Source organism: Nilaparvata lugens, chromosome 1 (genome assembly GCF_014356525.2).
Source record: "Nilaparvata lugens isolate BPH chromosome 1, ASM1435652v1, whole genome shotgun sequence".
Classification (NCBI taxonomy): Eukaryota; Metazoa; Arthropoda; class Insecta; order Hemiptera; family Delphacidae; genus Nilaparvata; species Nilaparvata lugens.
The window spans coordinates 8,800,826-8,827,485 of NC_052504.1; the positions used below are offsets into that span (position 1 = coordinate 8,800,826).

Below are 26,660 nucleotides of genomic sequence, written 5' to 3' on the forward strand. Positions count from 1 at the left end.
AAAAATAAAATTTAGGATTAATTTCTATGATCAAGTTGCTCAACCTAGTGGATTGTGGTGACAGGTTTGCTATCGCTATGGTTCTGATTATTTTGCCAGGTGTTTGAAAAAGAAACTCGAATCAAGGTCCTTGATTCAAGGAGAGTTATAATACTGTTATACATGTAACTGTAATATCCTGATTTTAAAGGGGTTCGTCTGGCAAGTCACTTGTGATCTTTACCTAAGGAGATTGATTTCAATCAATTTTAGGATTTGTATACTTGTATTTTATAATATGTTCCCTCTCCACATCACGACATCAATCAACTTTAAAACAAAATAACAGCGGCAGTAACCTTGGAGTGCAGTTCAGAATAAATTCGGCTACCGTTTATACTCTGTGCAGAAATACTTTTTACTTGGGATGGACATGCGCAGCAGAGAAAGCATACAGCGGGAGGGATACAGAGGCGCGATGTTGCCGTTTTGAAGCGGCCAGCGTTCTCCAACTTCTAGTGACCGTTTATGTGATCATGCTACACATGCGAAGTTTCCTGTCTGGAAGCAGTCAGACGACTGACAAATTGGCAACTACGCTTCTACCTATGACTCTATTAAACACTGTAATTGGCTGATTTCCCTCCATTTCACTACGCTGCATATTCCTCAAAGTCTGAAGTAAATTTGACTATACATGTTATCGTGTTGCATTTGAAGGCCACAATAGACTTGGCTACATAACATTTTCAGACCAGAATCTATCACTGACAATATCCTAGCTCTGAAGTCCACGTTATAATGGCAGTATTCGATTAAAATTTGTGTTGCTATCCTTGTCTATCATTTGACAAAGCAGATAGCACTATCCTTTTCTACCTCCGCAACGTTCCAGATAGATTTTCAACAAAGTAAAACTATATTAAGAAAATATTTAATCTCAATTATGACAATAATTTATTATTAAATCATTGAAAAATATTTTTTCTTTACAAATAAGATATAATCGATCATTTTTAACAAGAATGAACAGTTAATATTTCATTAAATTTGCCAGTATCAGCTATATTCTGTAGAAGACAGATATATAGATAAATTACTTTTATTTACACTTTACAATAAAAGTGATGTGGGCGAAATTGAGCAATAAGTGCCCCCTCTTCCATTTAACCCACAGTGGAAAGGCAGAGAATAGGCAACGCTGTTCTCATATCTTTTTCCAACGCCATTATAACGTGAACCTCACAATAAGCAATTGAGTTGAATCTCAAAATGTTCGTGACATGGGATATTGACTAGTATTAGTATTATTAAGTCCTCCATAGAGTTTGAGTTGAAAGATTCCTTAACTTTCTACCAGCAAAACAAAGATTCCCATCAATTTACAATCAATCATCAATGACATCATCAGTATAACATCAATATTATGCGTACAGTACTTGGTGGAGCACGATCGTTTCGAAATATCAACTTTGTGAAAACAGGTATAAACTCGCCTAGCTTTATTACTTTAGTAATTGGCACACCATAATCAGAAACACAAGCTAAAATTAGTTTGTAAAATCTAGAAAATTAGGGAATATAAAATGAGTGATCAATGAGCAGGTTTGTATTTTTTATTCCAACACAATGATAAGGTTAAATTACAAAAACAATAGGTAAAATAATTAAGAATGGGTAATATTCAGCTGATTGATTGTTCTATTAAATTATTCGTTAGGAATACAGTGTTATGAACAATAAACATCATACAATTAGATCGAAAAATAGATAATTTGTACTTCGCATGAAAAGTTCTTTGCTGGAAATTCTTTTGTACTGTTACAGAGAATTGACTGGATAAAGTTTGTCAAAAACAAAATTTTCTTATAATATAATTGAAAGAATTATTAATGTGGTTTAACCACATCTAATTAAAATATATATTTTTTAATTTTTAATCACACAATGATTAACAAAGTTTATGAGTCTAGCTATCAATGGAAAAATTGAGTTGACTCAACAACAATAACTCTTATTACACGACATGTATTTTAACCACGTTTGTAGTTAGTGGTTACAAATAAATTCATCAACAATAACGCTATCGAGGATACGGGTACATACAAATGTTATATGTAAAATATACAAATAAAGCTATACAGTACTTGATGGCCAAGCCAAATTGATAAATTCAAAATTTTACCATTCACAATATTATTACTTGGAATTTACAGTGATAAGTAGCACATATTTTTATTGTTCACCTTGTTCAATAACCAATTGTAGAGTATTATTAATCATATAAAAACATTCATTATACATTCAATATTTACATAACAAATTTGACCAAAATATAACAATAAGTTATTATAGCAATATCTCAAGACTTTTGAAATTATATTTAAATATATTCCAATAAACGATGAGTAGGATGCTACTTAAATGAGCAAGTATTAATTATAACGAACAAGTAATCGTTGTTAGAATTCGTAGTATAAAGCTGTGTTTACACCAAAGATATTAACAAAATGTTAATAACTTAATCCTTATAGATTTTATTAGATTGAACATAACTTATCATACACATGATGAGACATGTGTTTGTCAAGTTCCGTTCAATCTGATAGAATCTATAAGGATTAAGTTATTAACCAACTTGGTATAAAGGCAGCTTAAGAAATTGAGATTTTTCACCTCCAGTCCTGACAAACTCACTTATTAGTCAACAAACCTGAGTCGATTATTTCAGAAAAATATCAACAGCTCTTCCGCCAATAATATAGTTTGAATATATATTTTTCCTAGTAAAAAATCTGAGATCATGTTAAAGATCATTTATCCAAGTCAAACACATTTGTGAATGTGCTCAAGTTTAACATGGAAATAAACTTCAAAAGGTTTCAAAACAATTTGATGATAATTGTTTCGCATAGTCAACTCAAATTACATAATCATGTGATCAACGGTCTGAATTCTGCTAGCCTACTTGTAGATAGAATTCAGAATTCTATATTGGATCACGCAGTTATAAATCTTCGGTTGGACGGGTCCTTTAACAGATACCCACAATCGGATATCGAAACATAAGTTAAAGATTTCATACAAAACACACAAACATTATTACGTTATTAACACCATCTTCCATGAAATTACACAAAAACTCATAAATCATCAAAAGTCATCCATCGATCTTTCAGGAGAGTGGTCATCAACTTTAGCATCTTCAAATGACTCATTTCAAACAAACTCACTAGGAACTAGATTGAAATATAACACTAAATAAAGTCTTGATTACAGAACCAGATAACAAACCGAATTGTTGCTAGGTACTATCACTTTTTATAGGCCATCGAAATATTGAGAAAATAACTGAAGGATGGAAAGTGCAACTGGGTTACTCACCTGAAAAAGAAATACTATTTTTGTAAGATATATAAGGTGATAAAATTATTTTCAAGTCTAAAGATGGAAACAAATCGGAAGTTGAATTTGTTCACCCCGAAGACTTCTGCTACTGCAAATATTGACAACAGGGTAAATAGCTAGATGGAAATTCGATGAGCGCTACCATACAAAAATTATTTGCCAGCCCGGGAATATTGAGAATAGTTATTTGTATATCTAGAGTGAAAAGTGCTGTTTCTTCTCCCTGAGGGAAAAGTTTGAAGCCCGAGGCGAAGCCGAGGGCAACAATTTTCCTGAGGGAGAAAAAACATTTTTCACTCGTGATATACACAACATTTTTCCTCCACCTACATTATTATAAAAATTGCTAATAAAATAATTTTTAAAAACGTATGTGACCAAACAATGTGTTACAACATAATCTAAAAAGTAAACAGAAACAGCTGGCTTGTAATCACAGTTCTCCTCCGACAGCACTATCTGTCGGCTTAAGTTGTAACAACAATGACAGCCAAAACTACAGCTATGATGTAGTTCCCGTTTCAAATTTGATTAGTTAATAAGTAATATTCGTTGGCTGATATTTTGAATAACATGGAATAAAAGAAAAAATATATACATTTTTTTAGTATAGTGATATGAAGTTTGTGATCATAATTTCAGCATACAAACATATAAATTTTATATATCGATCAAATGTCTGGTTGAGGTATTGCATTTAGTTGGTTTAATGACTACTCTATATGCTTCCTCATCTGAGCTTAGACCTTCTGACCTATTCCAAATGTACGTTTTTAAAATAGAGATGCTTCCCATGTTATTTAAATGGAGTCACTTTTACCCCCTAGGGAGTTTTTCTGTTTTTTAGTACCGAGAGCGAAAAAGTGACACTTTAGTATTATGTTTCAGGGAGTAAAGTAAGTACTTTTGACAGTAGGTGGAGGAAAAATTATTTACAGCATTCAATTGAGATTTTCGTTTGATAATAATAATTAATTTTCAAGTGTTTTTTCATTAAAAATAACACACAATATTTTTTACTTGCGTAATATAACGTTTATTACATGAATACACTCGATAATATAGACATTAAATATCTTATGTGGAAAGTAATCTTGAAATATTATGAAATAACAATCTTGATTTGGGTTATTCATATAAAAAACCAATACCTGTTATTGTTTGGTCATTAGTGAAATTCGGGATTTGAAAAAATATTGATGATAGTGATATCTAACCTGGTGAAAAGTACGACTGGGGTTAGAACAAATGATTATAATAGAGCTAGAGCACGAATCCTGGAGCATAAAACATATAGAAACAACCCGACGTAAGAGAAGCATGATAAATTATGTCTTCAAAAGTGTATGAATCCAATTTTAATTCTCATAGCTTTAGAGCTTTTCAACTGGCTTTATCCAAAATTTTATTAATCTTTGTTCAGAACAAGCATTCGCTTGTTTCGTCTAACCCCAGTCTTGGTTTAGATCTTAATCATCATTAAATGCCTTAAGAACCTCAAAGAAGCCTTCTTTTCGGAAAAGCCTTCTCTGATTGGTTCTCGTGGCATTCAATTTAACAGACTTTTGTGCAACCGGGCCTAAGAGATTCGCGTTTGAAAAGTAAAGCCATCATTTGGATTATCAAATCCACTTTATCAAATTTCTTCAAAGCCAACAAACAATTTGGCAACAGTGTGGAGGTAGATAGAGTTATCTGCTCTATCTAATGAAAGACAAGGATAGCAAACTAATGTTAATCAGATGCTGCCTTTATAACGTGAATCTCCTATATTTAGCAACAGCTGGTTGCTTTCCGATAACACCTCTTTATGATTTCATCCTGCAATGATTTAGGTACTCAAGATTTTAGACAACACCTACATGATTTTATGTTACCTCTGACAAATATTAAGAAATGGAGAACCGACAACAAACAAACAATTAAAATGATTACTGGTATACTCATTTCTTTTTAAACTTCTTTCTAGACTTGTATATGAATAAACATTCGGGGGAGGAACAGTTTTGGGCAGGGCATGTTGGTCATCCCCCAATCATGTTCATAAATAATGTTGTATCTTGAATCAATAATAACCTAACCTCAATTACTTTCATGAATAATTTTGTATCTTGAATCAATAATATTCTGAATTATTTCATTTAAATTGAATTGAGTATTTTTATGAATAATTGGGTTTCATCAATAAATAAATGAATTTTGAATTACACTCATATAAATTATTGTTTATCTTGAATCAATAAATGAATATTGTACTCACGACAGAGGACTCTCAGACTTGGCGTTGTAGCTCTTGACCCTGGAGAACCAGAAGGGTGGAAACCGGTTGGGCACCAGTTCGAAGGAGGTGTTGGTCTCCTGGCCGGCCCAGTTGCGGGTCAGCACCGAGTAGCCAGTCCAGATCAACTGATTGTGCACCTGCGATCTGTACGACGCGATCTGCAGCTCCTGAAAGTCATTCCATTCAATTGTTGACAATATAATACATTCCATTAAGTTCATGTTCTGTTAGATGCACTTCATTTCAGTATTTCCTAGTGGAGAGGCGCGCATAAGGACACCTCAAGGATCAAAATTTCATACACTTTTGACACAATGCTCAAATTTCATCGTAGGCCTACTACACTTCATTCTTCTCGGCTCGTCAAGGCGGTCCAAAATCATGCATGATAAGTCAAGTTCGCTCGAAAAATGGAAAATTTATTCGTATTTTGTTAGTATTAGTAACAACAAATTAGTTAGCTAATTAATGGAATATGTAACAACTGTTGTTGGAATATTATGTCTATTTCTAGTACATACATTTCGTCAGCAATGAATTGATTGAATGGAATCTGTTGTAACTGATAAAATAACTAATATCTATGGGTTCGTTTTGGGAACAAGGTAAGTGGTAAACTGTTCCAGTTCCAGTGGTAAATTGTCCAATGTCACGTGACTACCTATCACGTTACTGGTGCATAACTATTAGTTCCCATGTAACGCCACTTTAAAGCCTCTGGTTCAAGCTTTTTGCGCGCATTTTAGAAGTTGATTTCCACCAGTGTGTCGTTTACTAGCTGCGTAAATGAACAAAGGCTGCTTTACAAACTTAACTTCTAAAAAAGTGTGCACTTCTTACAGCTCATCACCCACAAATATTCTATAAAGAAGAAATCATTCAACGAATGTTTATCAAACATCATTTTGTTGGTTATGTATTCTATGACTTTGCTATGGTAGACCAACAAGCTATATGCGCATGCGAAGACGGTTCATCCTATTGACCAATGACAGCTCTTCGATTGTGGTAAATACTTAGTGCGAGGCAGGATTTACCGCTAACTGGATTTTGGAGCCTTTACTGTCAATATGGTTCCCATGGGACGCGGAAATTTTTACCGCTAGTCACAATTCACCACTTGGCACAATTAACCATGTTCCCAGAACGTACACATTATTATCTTATTCTCCTCCTTTTCTTCTCCTCTTCACCCTCCATTCCTTACTTTTATACCCTCTACCTGCCTACTGCATGGGAAACCATTGTTGGCTGGGTATTTTTCCTCCTTTCTTTCTTTTCAACACACCCCATCATGAAGCCTGTTTTTGTATTTTATTTTTGATTGTGATTTTTTTTGTGTTTTGATTTCTTTTATGTATATTGTATTAATAATAATAATAATAATAATTTCTCTGGTCGAGTGTACAACACGACCAGAGGAGTTTATTCAAAATATAGACATGATTACAAAAAGCATAATATAAAGCTACAATTATTTACAAAGTATTGATACAATTGGTTGATTATTTGCTGATCTAAGAAAATGTGGCCCCCACTATATATGAATGTGTCGGGATGCCACTAATTTTGCTATTGTTTAAGACTTCAAGACTTTAGCTATTGGCAGTTTATTGTAAATTTTTGGTCCTAAATATGTGGCTGACCTCTGAGCTGCTGATGTTGTCATCCTGGGAATTGCCAAGTCCATGTTCCTTCTGCGTGTTTCTTGCGGGTGATTCAAATTGATGAAGAATTATGGATTCTTTTTGGTGAATGATACAAGTCTGTGAATGTTAATCTGTCTGATGCTGAGGATGCTGTGCTCCGAGTATAGTAGTAGTATTGTGTTGATTTGAATAAAATTGATCGATTATGATTATTTCAAGTACATCAATTCCGTTAGCAATGAATGTATTGTAACTGACCAGATGAAAGGTCTGGTTGTGGAGGTTGTTGGGCGCGGGTCGGCGAGACCGCCGGTTGGTGTTGACGGGTGTCGAGGCGGAAGCGGAGGCGGTGGCGGCAGCGTCTTGCCGCTGCAGAGCGACGGCCACCCGCTGGTCGGTGAGTCGGTAGTGTCCGACCAGGGTGGCCTCCTGGTGGCGGGGCACACGGCTCCCTAGGCGGCTGACTCCACCAGAGTAGGGGTCGTCAGGCGTTGTCAGCATCATTACTTTGCCGTCCGGGAAGAACCTAAGCACAGGATACAATATTTCATTAGAGCCCAGTTGGATATCACAATTTGATAAACAGGCCTATCAATATAATAGTAAATTCGTGTCGCTTTTTGTTGATCGGGAAAGTCTCACCTGGCCTGAATGTATTAGCATTCAAGTCGACTGTTAGGCCTGATTGCACAAAAGCCGGTTAAATTTTAATTGTGATTAACTTCACGAGAATAATCAGAGAAGGCTTCTCTGATTGGCGCTTATACTTCTAATTATTATTAAAATGGCCACATTAGAGTTATTAATAAAATGCAATACAATAGGGGTATTCACAATGTTGTTTTAGCCAGCTAAAGTGCTATTTGATAACTCTGGATTGTGAACGCCCCATCTAAAAAACCATCTGCTATCAGCTAACTGCAGTAGCGATCCAAGCGGATAATTTGTGTAACTTGAAGTTAGTTGAAACTTAGACCAGTTATAGAATAGACACGCTGTGAAGTCTAGCCTCTGAAGTCAAAATCTACTGCCATGTCGCCCTATCGTGACGTCATCGTCGCATAGAAAACTCTTAGATTGTGTCTATTTCAGATAAAAGTAAATTATTGCTTATAAAATGGTAAACTTCCGCTGCGCTCCCAATGAAATAGACGCAATCTGCTATGGAAACAGTGTAAAAAAACTCTACAGAAAAGTTTTCTATCCGATGCTGACGTCACGATGGAGCGATATGGCAGTAGATGTTGGCTTCATCGACTTTCAGAATATACAATGGGGCGTGTCTATTCTATAACTGGTCTAAGGTTTGAAAAAGTAAGATTATAAAAATATGGCTGCTGTTTTAAAAGAGATAGCTAGAGTTAGCGGACTCAAACCTGCGCTATCAGCTATCTCGTCTGTTAATTTTTTCTAAAGTACCACTATAGCATTGAGTTAACACAGACTTAGCGAATAGCTGGAGATAGCGAATAGCTCGACTTAGCCAGCTAACTCCAACATTGTGAATACCCCTTATAAAAACCACATGCAGATAGTGAGCTTCCCCGTGCTGAAGAACTCACTCTAAATACAGCTGATGTTAGCTGTTCTATTGGAAGCAATGGAAAGTCAAGCAAAATAGTTCAAGTTGGATTAAGTAGTCAATTGAATGCATAATTGCAAACGATGCAATCGCTCGCATAATTCACATGTACCCAATGTAATTGTATGCAATAAATTAATGATCCAGCTCTCAGCTAATTTGTTACTTGTAATACTAAATTACCGAATTTATATTCTTAAGCACTTTCACTATTATCCTGTTATATCCTTGAAAAGGCAGGAGGAATGAGTCGATTTCGTTTGCCAACAATTCTGAATCTATTGATTTATTGAAGATGATATTTTTTGTAATTGAATATAACTGTTACTAGTACTAGGACTAACGATCAGTTTATTTCTATCCTTAATTAATACTTCAAGTCATTTTACAAGAAGAGTCTTGTATTAGCTTCTCCTTGTTTATTAACTCAATCAGGTGATAATAATGACGTTTCATACAAATTTTACTCCCATTTTCGAAAAACATTTCCAATCCATAATAAACAACATCTAATCAATAATCAAACATTCTAATCAACATTTACGTTGAAGCTCAGTTGAACAAGTTAACTCAACCAATGTAATAAGATTACTCCTCATTTTTTTATACTTGAATAATGTTTTCCTTGCTTCAAATTATAACAGAGATCTCTCACCTGAGGTATCGATAGTATTCAACAATATGACAAGGCCTGTAGAATTGATCTTGAAAGCTGTTTTCACCCTGCCTGATGTACGTTGTTTTGCTTATGTAACAGCCGTTGAAATGCAGACGTGGCCTTCCGATGTACATTTCTCTCCACGATCCAAAAGTGGATGATTCACCGCAATGGAGACCCCAAATTCTAAAACAAAAATTTGTCAGATTAGATAACTCCTTCAATCAAGTCCAATCCTCAAATTAACCTTCCGGTAGTCGCGCCCTACTCAATCACACGATCAGTCGCGTGTTGTATTTTGTACAACATCCAATTTTCCAAGTGTTATGTACTCTGTTTACTGTCAAAACATATTAATTAATTATATAATTACTTTTTCCATCTTCTTGGATTATTTTACACCTATATGAACATTTGAATGATTACCATTTCATAGCCCAATAAGGTACATCAAGTAAAGCCATCAATTCTGTGTTATTGGTTCGTTTACAGTCCCCGTATATCTTTCCCTATCTTATGCACATTGCGACTTATGCACTGTCGCGACTAAATGGTACCTAAAGACTGAACCATTGCTCGGCTCAGTTGATACTGCAACTCAGTGGAGTGATGGGGGAAAGTTTTGGAATGCATAGGTGACTCATTCACTGACACCACCCCATTTAATAGTTTTGTGCAGCAAAAGAATGATGACACTGTTGTACTTTTTACAACAGCGCGACTGCCGGAAGGTTAACAGTAGATTATAGTAGAGAAGTACAAGTTAATTACACTAAACATTTTTTATAGACAATTACTCATACATGGAATGATCTCCAATGTAATAATTAATCAGTGAATGAGAAATCAATATAATGTCAATAGCTCTGAGTAAATCAAAAGATAGGTTGTTTATTTTTCAAAAGAAAGCAAAAAACCTGTTCTTTCTCTGCCGAACAAACATATTTTTAAATAAGTCATAACGATTTTTCTATTATTATTCGCAACTTTGAAATGAGCCACGAATTAAACAAAAATGGAATTTATTTAAAAACTTCTGGAGAAGTAAAAATAGAACTAGTTTGAGAGTTGATTTGCTCAAGTGCTTCCAACCAAACTGCAGCCACCAAACCTGTACTTCAATGTTTTTCCTGGTGTTTATTGGTTTTTTAGAGATTAATTTTAGAGTTCTAGTAACACTCGAGTTACGATTATTGGACACTAGCAAGTAACCCGTGCTTTGCACAGGAAAAACTTTTATTTATGAAATCTATGAAATTATGAATTTATGAAATTTTATTTATGGAAACTTTTATGTTGTAAAATGCAATCTCCTTACGTCCATGAAACAAAACATAGAATAACTATTTATTATTTTGTGAAAATTGCGTAAATAATCTTCAACAGAGTTGAAATTTTCTAAAAAAAAAATAGTTTGTTTGGTCTCAAACCCTCAAATTTTTATTCATGAGTTGCACGTGCCACCAATTACGCTAAAGAGTCACTTGGAGAAATCTCTGTTTCGTTGAACTTTTATTGTTCAGTAAACTTTGAATCACAAATTGAATAAATTTGTTTCAATTATTAAATTAGAATTAATTGATTTACAGCAATGGAAATAAGCCTATATCCATCCTTGGTAAATTACGAATCTATATGCAAATTTTCAAGTTAATCATTTGAGTAGTTCAGACGATATGATACATCATTCTTGAACTTCCTCTGAGAAAGGCTCTGTTTGGTTGAACTTTTATTGTTGAGTAAACTTTGAATCACAAATTGAATAAATTTGTTTCGATTGTTAAATTAGAATTAAAACTGATGTATAGCAATGAAAATAAACCTATATCCATCCTCGGTAAATTACGAATCTATATGCAAATTTACAAGTTAATCAGTTGAGTAGTTGAGTAGTTCAGACGATATGATACATCCGTGAACTTCCTATCACGTACGTGTATAAGCCAATTTTTTCCTTTATTATAGATTAAGTCACTCCTCTTCACCCTTCATATTTTTCCTTTTATACCCTCTACCAGCCTATTACATGGGACGCCATAGTTGGCTAAGTAGTTTTCCGCGTTTCTTTCTTTTCAGTACACCCCACCATGAAGCCTGTTCTTGTATTTTCATGTTCTTATATTTTGATTGTATTGTTCATGTATTTTGATTTCTTTTGTGTATTTTTGTGTTGATTTGATTCATTTATTTATAATTTATTTATTATTAACTTTACAAAGGAGCACTGATTGGGAGAGAAAAACTAAGGATACTCCTTGTACTATTTCTCTCCCCAAATTTAGACAACATTTTAAAAGTCCGAAATAGGGTTATCATTTCACTTTTGTAAAATTTAGTCCATTTCCACTCATACACAACGAAAACTAAGAATTTTGATTTTTCACGGTTAATAACAGAATATAAAACAAAAATATTACCCTCATATATTTATGTAAATATGTAATAAGTCTACAAATAAAAGCTATACAACAAAGTAATCTTGCATTGTTTTTCCAAAGGAAATTCACTCACTCAACGACTATTTATCGGATGTTTCCAAATATTTCTCCGCTTCTCTCAAGAGTGACTTTGTATCTTCATATTCCACTTTATCAAGCGCTTTTTCAATAGTACACCATTCGCTTGATGTTCAGAAGATAATTTGACAGTTGCATTTTTGTCTACGATTTCTGCGAGCTAATAGGAAACCGTCTTCTGTTTTAAATTAAATGATTTTAAATTATTGATTGATTAAATTATGAAACTGACCTGAGACAAGCCAGCCTCCATATCTCCTGATCTCGACTGCACACATAGAAGCCGCGGCATACACGAGAGCACATCTCCAATGAACGCAGATCCAGCTCCGAGGAGACCACCCAACGTAGGATGTATAATATTATTTCCATTGGCAATTCCGATATATGTGTACTCTGTAACATAAAGAGTTGAATTGTGATTATGAAGATATCAACGAAAATCATATCGTTGTATCGTTGTATATGTGGTGTATATATTACTATTATACAGAGTGAGTGAAAAGTCCGAAAACGGCTTAATATCTCATACACAAAGGTAACTTGATGGTGGGTGTGATTGGGGATTTTACACAAATTGAAAATACTACTTCACTATGACTTCAAAAATCTTGTCCGCCATATTGAATGCAACTTTATTTTTTTAAATAGGAAGGTTGTCACACGGTACATGATTTCAATGCAGAATTTCAAGAGAAAATGAATGGTGAAAACCGCACATCTTTTAAATAGGAAGGTTGCCACACGGTACATGATTTCAATGCAGAATTTCAAGAGAAAATGAATGGTGAAAACCGCACATCGATATCTCAAACCGCTTAGAAGATATTCACATTATTAATCAATACCATGCAAATCAGGAAGGAGAGAAAAAAGTCCGAGAATGGCTTAGTATCTCATGGAAAAATGTGACTTTAGAAATCTGGTCCACCATCTAGGATCCGCCATATTGAATGCAACTTTATTTTTTTTTAAATAAAAAGGTGGTCATGAATTCGATACGGAATTTAAATAAAAAATGAATGGTGAAAACCGCACATCGATATCTCAAACCATTTTGAAGATATTCACATTATTAATCAATACCACTTATGTATTACATTTCTGCTTTGCATGGTATTGATTAATAATGTGAATATCTTCTAAGCGGTTTGAGATATCGATGTGCGGTTTTCACCATTCATTTTCTCTTGAAATTCTGCATTGAAATCATGTATCGCGTGACAACCTTCCTATTTAAAAAAATAAAGTTGCATTCAATATGGCGGACCAGATTTTTGAAGTCATAGTAAAGTAGCATTTTCAATTTGAGTAGGATCCCCCAATTACACCCTCTGTCAAATTACCTTTTTGTATGAGATATTAAGCCGTTCTCGGACTTTTCACCCACCCTTTATTATATTGTTCTTATAAAATGTTGTTTAAATTGATGTTGTGATTTGAACATATTCTTTTTTTTATAGCAAGTTTAGTTTACAGCTCAAGCCGTCTCTCTCTAGCATCCCACATGCCATCTTACTCTACCCATCCAATCTCCCTCTGCCAAATTCCTCTCGTGCATGTCACTCTTCACTTGCTTCATACAAGTTTCAGATGGTATTCCCCTCTTCCTTCTTCCTGGTGGATTCCAATTCATTATCCTTTTGGGCCACCGTTCATCATCCATTCTTTGCATGTGCCCCATCCATACAAGTCACCTTCTTTTGATCTCATCAACTGTTGAAATCTGCTTCCCGACTCTTTCTCTGATCTCCAAATTCCTGACCCGATCCATCCGAGATACACGGTAATATTCTTCGAAGAAAATCCATTTCTACTGCGTTCAGTCTCTGGCTGTCCCTTTTTTTCCCTGTATTGTATCAAGTGTATTATTTTGTATACAATATTGCATAATAGTATGTTATTATTAAATTGTAATTTTTTATTGAAATGGAAAATAAAATTTGATTTGATTTTGTCATTTCCACATTTCCATACTTTGGATATTTCCATACTTGACTGAAATTTATAAATGAAAGTTTTGGGCCAAGCGTGTTTTTCCTTTCTGCTACTGTAATTTATGACTCAATGTATAAATAAATGAATTTGTAGGATTGTTTAGTGATACTTGAATCTCTGCGCCAATATTCATAGTTTTGATATAAAAGTCACGAAAAACAGAATAATTTGAGCTTAAGGATCTGACTGAAAATAAATTATTGTGATAAAAAATTGACTGAAATAATTTATTGCTACACTCTCACTAACAATGATTTGATAATCAAATTACACTTGATAAAAAACAGAATGTATGTCAAATGCAAATGAAACCCAGGATGTATGGTAAAATCTTTAAATTTACATGTTTCGTAAACCTTTGGATGGAAACTTTATGATTCGGATTCTTTATGACTTGTGTTAATATTGTATTAAATATGGTGCATAGCATGATAAATAAAATTGAATTGATTCACTTTGTTCACTTTTACAATAGTACTTCAACAACTTACTAGTTAATTCCGGACATGTATGTTTCAGAGTATTAGATTCAGTGCCCCATCTTCCTCAACTTAAAAATTGATACGATTTAACATTGAATGAGTATTTGAATAGTATAAAGGTAACTCTTGCCTGCTGAATATGAGACCTATAGTGAGGTCCACGTTATAATGGCAGTGGAGAAAGATAGGAGAACAACGTTGCCGATCCTGTCTTGTCAATGCCTTCTATAGTCAGTAGCTTATACAGGTTTATTAATGAAATAATAACTGTTCATTCTCGTTTAAAATAATTGATTATATTTTAATAAGCAAGGAATTATATTTTTCAATAATTTCATAATGAATTTACATAATTTAGATGAAATATTTTGTTAATTATTAATCCTACAATGTTAAAATACGATCTGGCAACAGAGCAAAGCGAGAAAGAGATAGCGCTATCCGCTTTGTTGAATGATAGACAAGGATGCAATACCATTGCTAATCAAACACTGCCATTATAACGTGGACCTCGCTAAAGTGCCTTTAAATCTCTTCAGACAAAACAAGTAAGTTGTAAAAATACTTCTTTAAAAGTGAACATGATGATTAATAAAGTTTAGTTATTTAACAATAGAGTAGTTCAAGTTGGGATGAAATCGAGTTAAAATTAACAAGTATGGAATCGCAAACCTTTTGTTGATCTTTTGGCTGGCAGACGCAGTGTGTCCTGTTGACGATTCGCTGCAAACGTGCCAGGAGGCTAATCCTATTGTCACAATCATCTTCCGAGTCTTCATTTATGTACTCATCATCGGTTCTAAGGTTGTGTTCACTGATCACTGGAAAAATAGACAGTCAAATTCAATTCAAAAAGTTATTTATTTCATAAGTCGTACAAGCAATTAAAGTGGTAGCCTACATCATAAAATAAGAATACACTTTACAATAAAAATAAGACAATGTCATCACCACAGGAATGACAGCGATATACAAATATATATTAAGAAATATTTACTCTCGCAGAGGCATTACTGCCTGTGTGCGAGAATGAGTCTAAAGGTGCGTACAGACTTTCGCTCTGCTCCAAGACCGAACGTCACTCCAGCAGAGCGATTGATGATCGACCGGGGAGCAACAGTGGTTCGACCGGGGAACGCGAGAAGATCTAAAATCTTCCGTAACGTTCATGATGGGTGCGGGGGAGGAGCGACTGTGGTTCGATGGTGGTACGAGGGTGGTACGAGGGCGATACGAGGGAGGAGCGTGCTCGGTGCGGGTTGGAAGCGCGAATATGTGTACGCAGCTTAAGGTAGGAATAGGCATAGATATATATTTCGCAGTACTTGCATAGATCGGTTAAGCTTGTTGACATTTCAATAATAATGACACTAGCCATCCCCCCCCCCCAACAAGAAAGAAACTACAGTCGTTTTGAGTTGTTTCGATAACTCATTCGATTTCAATTTATTCAAGATTTTTCACACAAGATGAAGTGTGAGTAGATTCATTGATATCTCAACAATCTCAAGAAAGCGAATGTTACTAAAATACGTTCTTTCTTGTCAAGTTTGATTATAAAAATCAGATTGTTGGGGATTACTGTGCAATTTCAAAAATGTATGATCGATGTTTTAGTAAGCCATATAGTCCAACAATAAATATCTCATCTTCCTGAGGAATGGCCTGACATAATTTATTCAAACAGGTGGTTAAACAACGGTAGGCCACCATAGATTATATTTTAGTTTGAAAGCCGTCAGGCAAGTGAATGTTTACGTCGGGCTCCCAATTCTGCGAAACAGTGGCTCGGGCCAGTATTGGGCCAGTAGAGACAACTGATCGAAATATTTAAAACATATTTTCCGGTACTAAAGAAAACGACTAACGCAAAAGGACCATTCGTCTCTCCATTCATGATCACCAATTGTGTTACATTAACAAGAAGGAAGTCTAGGGGTGGCCACTAACGACAGGATAAGTGTCTTTTAAAATGTGTGTACTGTCACCTGGTCATATGGGACATATATATAATAACATATTTATCTCATATTGATCAGGATTTTAGAGTTATAAATTTAAATTCATTGAACAGTCATCTGTCATTGACAGAAAGATTGTTTATTTGTTGTTGCGTGATATTGACTGTAGCTTCTCTCTATTTTTAATAACAAACGTGTGCTTGTGCGATAGATGAAAAAATATTATTATTGTACTCGAAATGGCTTCATGTTTGGCATTGACTAATAGTTTATTTACACCCCAAAATTATATTTTTGGGGCGAAGATCGTTTTGATAGGACTGTCAGTAAAAGTCCGGCTGATCTGGTGAAGAGGATATATATTGCTTTGTTTTATGATACAGTTTTCCTGTCGCAGTTCTGGCAGTTTAAAGAGAATTGTATTATTAAATGAGACAGGATCTGAACTCTATTCACTAGTTCAGTTATTTTGATTTTTTAATAATAATTTAACGTTGCGAAATATCAGTGATTGCCAAGCAGGAAACCATCTTCGAAAAGGTAGGTGTTTTCTTTTGTTGAGATTTATTTTATTTTTTCATTACAACAAAAATGATTAATTGCAGCAAAGCGAGTAGCCTTGATATTGTTTTCTTCTAATCAGTAATTTTGATTGTTTATTCTAATCAGAAATCCTAGATGAGAATAATATTATATCGAAAACGGTTCATTAAATTATATAGTAAACTGTTCACTTTTGTTTTATCATTACAGTCACCAAAATTGTTGGTTATAGTTTTAATCTTTTCTTTTCAAACTATTACATATAGTTTTCATTCCCCCCCCCCCGTAACATATTTGGTGGAGGCGTCCTAACAAGCTTACAGTACACACATGCTCGTAGAGCAGGTTTTGTCATCAGCGAAAGGCTTCGAACAAAAAACAGCTGTTAGACCAACATAACAACCAATAACAATAAATAAACCACTGGAAAATTACAAATTCACAAATATATCAAAAATACAAAAATTGAATATACAAAAACATAACCTCAAAAAAAAATTGTTCAAAGCCTTTCCCTGATGACACAACATTTATGACGAACATGTGTGTACACACATGTTCAACACACTTATGTCCTGTCGTTAGTGGTTACCCTAAAGCTGCGTACACATATTCGCGCTTCCAACCCGCACCGAGCACGCTCCTCCCTCGTACCGCCCTCGTACCACCATCGAACCACAGTCGCTCCGCCCACGCACCCATCATGAACGTTACGGAAGATGTTAGATCTTCTCGCGTTTCCCGGTCGAACCACTGTTGCTCGCCAGTCGATCATCAATCGCTCTGCTGGAGTGACGTTCGGTTGCGGAGCAGAGCGAAAGTCTGTACGCACCTTTAGATACACGTATATGTAGACATCAACCCCTAAAGAGTTTTAATGGTTTAATCATAATCGAAATACACCATTCCAAATAATCAACTCCAAAAGATGAAATGTAAACCTTTGTAGCTAGAAGTGATATATCTTCTCAAATGTAATTAATTATGCACTCTGAAATCAGAATAAAGATGATCTCAATTGAACTTATATTGATTCACCTTCGACATCATGTGTCTGTCTAGCTTGCTTCGATGTCTCCTCATAAAGTCTAAACTCGATGTCAGGAACCATTTGCACGGCTTTCTTGTAGAAATGGATGGCTTCATAAAGTTTTCCAGCTTGTTCATACTCAGCACCTTTCACGAACAGATATTTAGCCTGAAAAGTAATTGAAAATTGTATTATTAAAGTCATTATTGCGTTATTACATATCGTAAAGTATTCTTCATAAATGTTACGTACCCGAAGTATTGTCAGGGTCTGTGGAAAATATTTACTTAATAAGAATGACAATTGAATTCTCAAAAAATGAATAAAAAAAAATTATAAAATTTGAAATAAATGAATTGGAGGGACTGTCATGGGCACATGCCTGTGAGAGAGAAGCGAGTTAAGATTTGTATGACGTTTTGTTGGTGGGAAGTCCTTTACGAAAAGGTCCCAGCTAACCTGAAAAATAGATCATTCAAGCCTTTGATGGACATCACGATTGTTATATATCAGCCGGGACCGACAGTTAAATGTGTCCATCTGAAAACATGGGCGTGACCTGACTTTGGTCATATATATGATAGAACACAGGATCTCTAGACTGTTATACAAGCACTTCTTAGCATGCATTTTTAGAAAATGTTACAGCTTAGAACGGACTAGACTAATTACATTCCAGAATTTGTGAAATTTATTATATATTTCATCTATTAATACAATCACAAATTATTAAAGCTATGACTAGAAAATGTGAAAATCGAAAATAGGATACATTTGAATTGATATTGGGATGATTAAATAAATGTGGGTAGTCAGCTTCAAATATTCCACTCTCAATCACCCCATTAGTTAATTAAATTGCCCAAACTAGTAATAATACATCAAGAAATAGGTTCCTGACCTCTCAACCGGAAGTTATGAGCAAAATAATTGGAGTAACTAATTGAGTTTCCATGCACTGACAATTTCAAATGCAAACTTCAATATCACCTTTTATTGATGTTAAAAAACTTGCCTAGCCTATCACACTAGAATCTAGTGGGTTCAAAACCTCCAGCCAAGAAATTAGGAACGATATTAAATATGATTTATTTAAAATCAATTTATCACTGTCAATTTAAGGTCTAAACTTAAAGTTCACCGTTTTTATTGCTATTGAAAAAAGCCTGCCCATTACTCTGGTTTCATTTGGGTTCCAAACCTCCAGTTAAGAAAATTGGGAATGATATTGGATAATATCACTTGGATATAGTCATAATAGTTGTATAATCATAATAGTTGGATACACTAACCTTTTCTTCAACAGTTACATCTTCGAAGTTTGAGTCATTCTCTTTTGTTGTTTTGCGTGCTGGTGATACGCTTTTCAATTCACGTTGCCACTGAGCTCTGAAATTGGCCAATTCATCAGATTCTTTCTTCTGTAACAAATCAAACATCAAATTGTTATATGCAATACGAAATGGACAATAATGATAATAATGAGTGAAGATTTAATAATTGATAGTAATTTTTTAGGGTAAAAGGAAGGAGACGGGACCGCGCTACCTGTGCACTGGGCTATCGTTCCAAAAAGGTGCATCCTCAGACTCTCGACTAGCATTCTTTATTGTCCTCTGATTCCGCTTCATTACCCTCATTAGTGGCCCCGTGTGCTTTCTTGAAGGCAATTCTAGCTGGTAGCATCTTATCTATTACTTTGCACCGTCTGTTACTTGTATTTTCTGCAATTATTGAATGTAAATCAGTGATCAAGTACTTGTACTTATTATATTATTCCCAATCGTTCATTTGATAACTCAACTTGCTCACAAGCTGTATACAGACTAACTTGAGTTTCATACAATACGATACTTAATAAGAAAACAAGGATTTTGTCAAATTTCACTAAAAAATGTATTAAAAACTTTAAAACAGTACCATGGTTTCACGTTTATCAACGCATCATCAGCTGTACTGAGGAATGAGGATACAGAAACATTCTTAACCTAATCTTCAACATTATTTCACTATAATATGATTATGAAATAATGTTGAAATCAAGATTAGGTTAAGAATGTTTCTGTATCCTCATTCCTCAGTACAGCTGATGATGCGTTGATAAACGTGAAACCATGGTACTGTTTTAAAGTTTTTAATAAATTGTTTAGTGAAATTTGACAATATCCTTGTTTTCTTATTATGGAGAGATTTCACAACATCACCATCAATTCTACTAATTTTATTAATACGATACTTATTGAACGTACGATTTTTTGGCGTCCTTTCAAATTCTATTAGATTGAAAACAAGTTGGCAAACATATGATGTGTATCATGTGTTTGTCAAGTCCCATTCAATCTCGTAGAATTTATAAGGACGGCTAAAAAATGTAGGTCCAAAACTCGATGTGGGCTTTACACACCACGTACGTTTGACTAAATTTGTACTTGTCATCGATAGTAATGTGTGTGTTTATTTAATCACTGGTTTACAGCTGAAAGTGCCTTCAAGTAACCACACTGGTCCACCAATATATTGCTCGGAGTGGAAACCTTAACAATAGACCACAAAAATGTCGAAATTCAATAACAAAAGGTGACCACTGGAGGGTCTCTAGAACTTCTACCTGTCCACCCATTGTTTTCGGCGGCCCCGTCTCATTTCTTTAACCCATTTTTTATTACAGGAGACAACAGGTAGTAACCCATTTTATAGATTACTAATCTCACAACTAATACCTAATCTCACTTATTGTATTTAATTGAAAAATGTTTGACACTGCCTAACTTGTAACACCAGTCCTTTGCAATTACTTCAAGTTTTCAAGTACGTTATTCCACAATATAAAATCACATACATGGCTACCAAGTATCTGCGAATTACTAAACTAATTTACTGCTAATAAAATGTTGTGAAACAGAGTGTATTTACAAGTAAAGTAATAAATTCGAGTTGATTCTGCTTGGATGGATCTTGTAGGAATGGCACGAGCAATACAGCAAATACTCTTGTAAATGAATGTGGGATAGCTGAATAAAATAATGTGAAACCTCAAGGCTGTGCAACAGCGATTAGGAAACCTTTTTCTAGGGATATTTTTCAAGTTATTAGCATCTAAAATTGAGATTTTTTAAACAGATTATCCAATGTATTGAATAAATTTTTTCTTGAAGATTAATTAGCCTAGTTGATAAGAGTAATGACCTGAATATAAAATTGAAAAGATATTAGAGTTATTTTGAGAGGTTAACTGAGAAACGTCAATTCTCAGTCCATTTTAAGTAGCTCTAAGAAGAATATTTAATATCCAATGAAGAATTAATTCTGAAATAAGCTTTTGTTATAAGGGCCATGTCCCATACAAAGAGTTGCACACTAACAATACACAAATTACAATTACAACATCAACACAATTGATCAACTCCTCTTCGAATTTTGGATAACACTATTGAAACGAAATAGTTTGATGTAAACTCCTTAAAATAACAAGAACACAGATTTAAAGCTATTAAAATAATCATTGATTGTATGTGGGGGAGTAATTTTACATGTCACCGTGACATAAAAACCTGTCTAGTAAAACAATAGACGATCTTTCAGATATGAATATTGACTAGACATTACAACAACAAAAGATATAAACAATAACCTGCTTCTCAAATCACCAACAACTTTTACTACAACTTTATAAACAACCTGTAAAACAAACCTTCAGTTCCAACAATATTTGTGATTAGTAATGAACAATTACAATAATATAAAAATATAAAATAAATAAAAGATCATCCCGTAGTCTCCAAGATGTAATTTCACACATTAATCGAATTGGTCATATTATATTTGTAAATATCTCTTATTTTATCTGGTGTTACATTTGAGAGGAGAACTAGAGCTTTATCTTCATAATTAACTATGTTTGCTACATATTTATTCAGAAACTGTTGTCTTATTTCTACATACATCGGGCAGCGTACAAGAACATGAGTGGGTGTTTCGTAGCGAAATATAAGCATATTTCAAAGTTGAAAACTTTTTCCACTAATTAAACTCAGTGTGTGAATCGTGACTAAACGTTTATAATTAATTTTGTCTGAATGAAAGATTGTTTGAATGTTCAAGTTTGTCGTGATTTTCACAATAATTTTCGTTTATCTGTTTGCAATTCATAAGCTTTCAACTCACCTCAGAGTTATGGTCAAAAGAGGAAGAGGAGGAAGAAGAATCCTCCTGGTCTTCTCCATCCAGACTTTCTCCGGCCACGCCGCTTCCCCCTCCTCCGTTCCCATTATTTCCCGATTCGCATCCCGAAGCTGATGGTACATTTGACTGTAACAATCACAACATCGGACAATATTTAATGATTGAACAGAGATACAAATAATACATTATAAAGATTACATCCAACCGCAGATATGGTACATTTGACAATCAATCACAAAATTAGACAGTCTTATTATTCGGCAGAAATACAAATCAAAAACTATGAAAATTATATCCTACCACAGAAATTTGTTATTCAATACATGATTTTATACAGTTCATGCCTCTTTCTAGATCAGTGAAGGTCAACTTAATGAAGGTTACTACACATTAATTTTAATGATTCAAAGAAATGCACAACTACACATTAATAGAACAGAAATGCAGAGATCAGTGATTGTCAACTTAATTAATGTTAATGATTCAACAGAAATACACATTTAATGTGTAGGATGGTGACCATCCCTGATTTATAGAAAATTAGTGGATTTTCTTACAAAAATTATCTTCTTACAAATTTTTCAAATAAGGGCAAGGGCCGCAATTTCATAAGAAACACACAGATAAGAAGCACAAGAAATAAAATAATATATAAATACTCACAAATATTTTAATACAGAGCGCGGCTGCGAAACTTCCTTTTTTAAGGTAAATAAATCAGAAAGTTTGTATTTATTTTTTGTAAAGTAGACACATATATAAAGTTTTGTTTCAATTAGTTTTGGATATAAAATCAGGTAGGTGACATCCCCCAGTCTCCATACACTGAGTAAACAGATTTCTGGCTTTTTTCATGACTCCTGCCAGCATTGCAGACGTTATGTTAGCAATTTCTTCCCTGATATTGGTCTTCAAATCGTTTAGGGTCCTTGGACGATTCACATAAACAAGGGATTCTAGAAACCCCCAAAGAAAAATTCACAAGGGATCAAATCGGGTGATCGGGCTGGCCACTCCAAATCGCTCCTAATTGATATGAGGCGTCCTGGAAAGTGTTCACTCAATTAAATTGAATGACTGCCTTTATTTCTCCTAGAGAGCAAAGTTAGGGCGCAGTCGGCCATCTCTTACACTTGACTCTCAAATTACACTTGACTCTGAAGTCACGTTCAGAAATTTCCTGCACAGTTGCCATCTTGTATGGATGGAAGATCATCATGAAGAATTCATCGCACAGAACGATCGGTAAGTCCAAGAGCAGACGCATGTTTGCACGCAGAACGCTGTGGTGATCGCAACATTGAAACTCTCAATGTTCTTAGGTGATTTAATAGACCGAGGGACTTCAGTTCTTCGTCTTGTCGCACTTGCAGTTTGTCAGAACGTAGTGACCCATGTAACAATTGATTTCCGGTACGGGAGAGTAGCCAAAGAGGTTAAATTTAAGCGATTTCAAAATGCGCGCTGAGATGTGATCACAGAACATCCTCTCAACGGCAAATGAAAGCTTCTCATTTTTCCAATGCATGATGACGACTGAACATGTAGGGAAGAAAACTTTAATTAGTCTGACCTCTCTAACGAGACCAATTTTGCTCTTTTATATCAGCTGACTGAATGGCGATCACTTTTAAAAAATGAAGTTTGGCTGCCGCACCCGGTATACGGATAATTTAATCAAAATCAAAGCTAATTAATTTGCCTAGGTCTATGTTTTTCATTTTCTTTAATCTTCTATTAATTTGATGTTAAATTTGTGTCCGAGTTTCCATTTTGTATGTATTTTGAGCCCATATAGTTGGGCACCATATGCGAATCATTTTGAGGTTAAACCAGCAGCTGATTCAATTCAGTTCAAGCTCTCACTGTACAAACAATAACTTAAGCATAAGTTAATCCTACAACTGATAAATTTTCATGATAGCCTACTTAGTATAGGCATATTATCAATAAAATATTAATTAAATCAAGTCATTATGCACTGATGAGAATAAACATGAATTTAGCTACCTACTTGAAGCAAATTAAAATTTTTAATTTATCACCCCACATTACATGAAGTAAATCACATGTAGAACTTATCATATTTGAATTCTGGGAGCAATAAGATGAATTTGATTTTAATGAGTATTTTAATTCTCAGACTTAATTAAAATTGTAGGTTTCAGCTAGCATAGAAGGTTAATCAAACCAATAACTCACCATATTGTATTACAATGCCGTTCAATTCAAGGCCAATATTCTCGGTTAGTAATTCTCAAAAGAAGATCAGGGTCAGAAAATTTCACTTGAAACCAATAACAACTTGCCATGTTTATCGGCAAGTTGGTGAATGAATTATGTCTGTGCTTGCGTTACCTCTATTTATTAACAATTATTATTAAGTGTCAATTGCTAAAACATCTTAACAATCACTTTACTGTTCAAATTGTTTGGACAAATTATAATAAAGTTTCAAATTATAATCAAAATTCACAAATCTTGATTTCCGCACCAAGAACAAGTATTTTCTTGTTGAATGCAGACTGCAGAAGCCGAACAAAATACCAAATCCAAATGCGTAGTAGTAAATAAATGGTTGATATAGCATCTATCGATGTATTGACGTTTATATGCGATCTAAGTCTTTCTTTTTTATTGCATTTGAATGAGTATGATTTTCACTTGCCTCTATTTGAATAATAAAATATTAAAACTTGAAGCAACTATTTAGTAATAAAAAAAATGCATTCAACTGGTTTGATTTGAAAAATCTTATCCAATGAATCGAGATCGAGATCAAGATATCGAACATCAAAGTCGTTTCTGATATCTCGCCCGGAACCTGATCAGCTGTTCATGAATGAAAGGAAACTTTACGTCATATATATGTCTAGCCCGCGAAGCTTTGAAAATTATTATTCACCCGGTTTAGCATAATATCTCAATTCTTTGGCTAGATAAAAGAAAATTTTGTATGTATGTAAATACATCATATAGAATCATTATTCTATTAACGTTTCTTTTTTTTGCTGAGGGTAAGGTTTGTGCATGGGTAAAGTATGAGACAGACTGATTATGACAGAAAAAACCTCTGTGATTTCGTTCTGATGATGATAAGAGGAGTGGACCTTCTGCTTAAAGTGGGTTCCGAACCACCGGGAAACGCATAAATGGTATTTTTGGGAGTTTGACCATTTTCAAATTTGGTCAATATTGTAAAAATGAATTGTATTATTACTGTAATTAAAGTAGGTATATTATTTTTATTGTGTAACTCAAACTTTAAAAAAAATAATCTAGAAACTTATTCATCATAATGAGATAAATGTCCGAAATCGGTGGTGCCATCAAAGAAAATGAGTGGAAAATAAAAGAAATGAATATTTTTAATTTTGGTACTTAACCTAGCTCCGCAGTGCAGGCTGGATGCTTGTCTGACTCGGACTTGGCGCTGAGGCAGCAAATAATAGCAGCGTTGGTGGGAATGCGAGCGGCCACAGTAACATCTTCCACCCAGCAATTGTCGGTGTAGTTCCGCCTAGCGGACAGACGAAAGATCAATCCAGTCGGTTATTTGATCCCTCCAGCCAGGCTCAGCCAAGCAGCCGAGACAATAGAACAATGGAGTGACGGTCTTATTCGCGTTCATCAGCAGTTTTCTTTCTCACGATTATTTTTATTTTTGTGTTGCCTATAAACTCCAGTCACCAGTAAAAAGTTTCCAGAAACGTGGTGTACTACCATATTAATTACTTTTCATAATGATTTTTTATTATTTAAAAACATTGTTGACATTCTGAGCCTTCAGGCTAAACTTGGGGCCGCTGAGAACGAATCTGCAATCAGAATTTCTCTATCACGAAAGATAACGAAAAAACCCAGCTGTTGATCTCCCGGCAACCGTTAACAGTCATCCTGCAATGCGGCCGAAACACTCCCAAGCCAGACACCCATCTCAAATGACAACAACGCCAAGCTGTGAGAAACCATCCTGCACTGCGGCGCTAGGTTTAATGCGGGATATACCCGAAGCCTGACGTCAAAGAAAATAGAAGAAAATATATAAATGTAGCTATAGTGATTTTATATACTGTAGAAATTAATTCATATAATATTTTCACTTGTCAAGCATTTAATTTGATCTAACGTAAGTTACACGTCACACGATCGTTTATAACTAGTAGTTCTGTGAACAGTAGACCTCACGCAGTATTCTCATCAACAAGTACCTGATCGAAACTATAGACCTTATGGAAATACAGCAATAGACTACTATTGCTTCTCCACACATCTGTGTAATCACTTGCTGCAGCTGATTTATGATGAATAATAATTCTATAGTCTAATTTTTTATCCAATATTGGCGTATGAAGGAGGCTCCTTTTTCCTTTCATATTATCCTTGAAGTG

The 26,660-nt window shown here is 34.5% G+C and overlaps 1 protein-coding gene across 1 annotated transcript; it reads right to left on the reverse strand.

Moving 5' to 3' along the window:
* Window positions 1-1,581: 1,581 nt before the first annotated feature.
* LOC111051466 (F-box only protein 9) lies at window positions 1,582-24,821 on the reverse strand. Its single transcript, XM_039429560.1, has 10 exons — window positions 24,472-24,821; window positions 22,252-22,395; window positions 19,380-19,508; window positions 18,096-18,255; window positions 15,226-15,374; window positions 12,306-12,469; window positions 9,555-9,743; window positions 7,576-7,843; window positions 5,648-5,835; window positions 1,582-3,363 (listed from the first exon to the last, which is right to left on the reverse strand). The coding sequence occupies exons 1-10, from the start codon at window positions 24,472-24,474 to the stop codon at window positions 3,360-3,362; spliced, it is 1,398 nt and encodes a 465-aa protein (XP_039285494.1). The 5' UTR covers window positions 24,475-24,821; the 3' UTR covers window positions 1,582-3,359.
* Window positions 24,822-26,660: the final 1,839 nt, after the last annotated feature.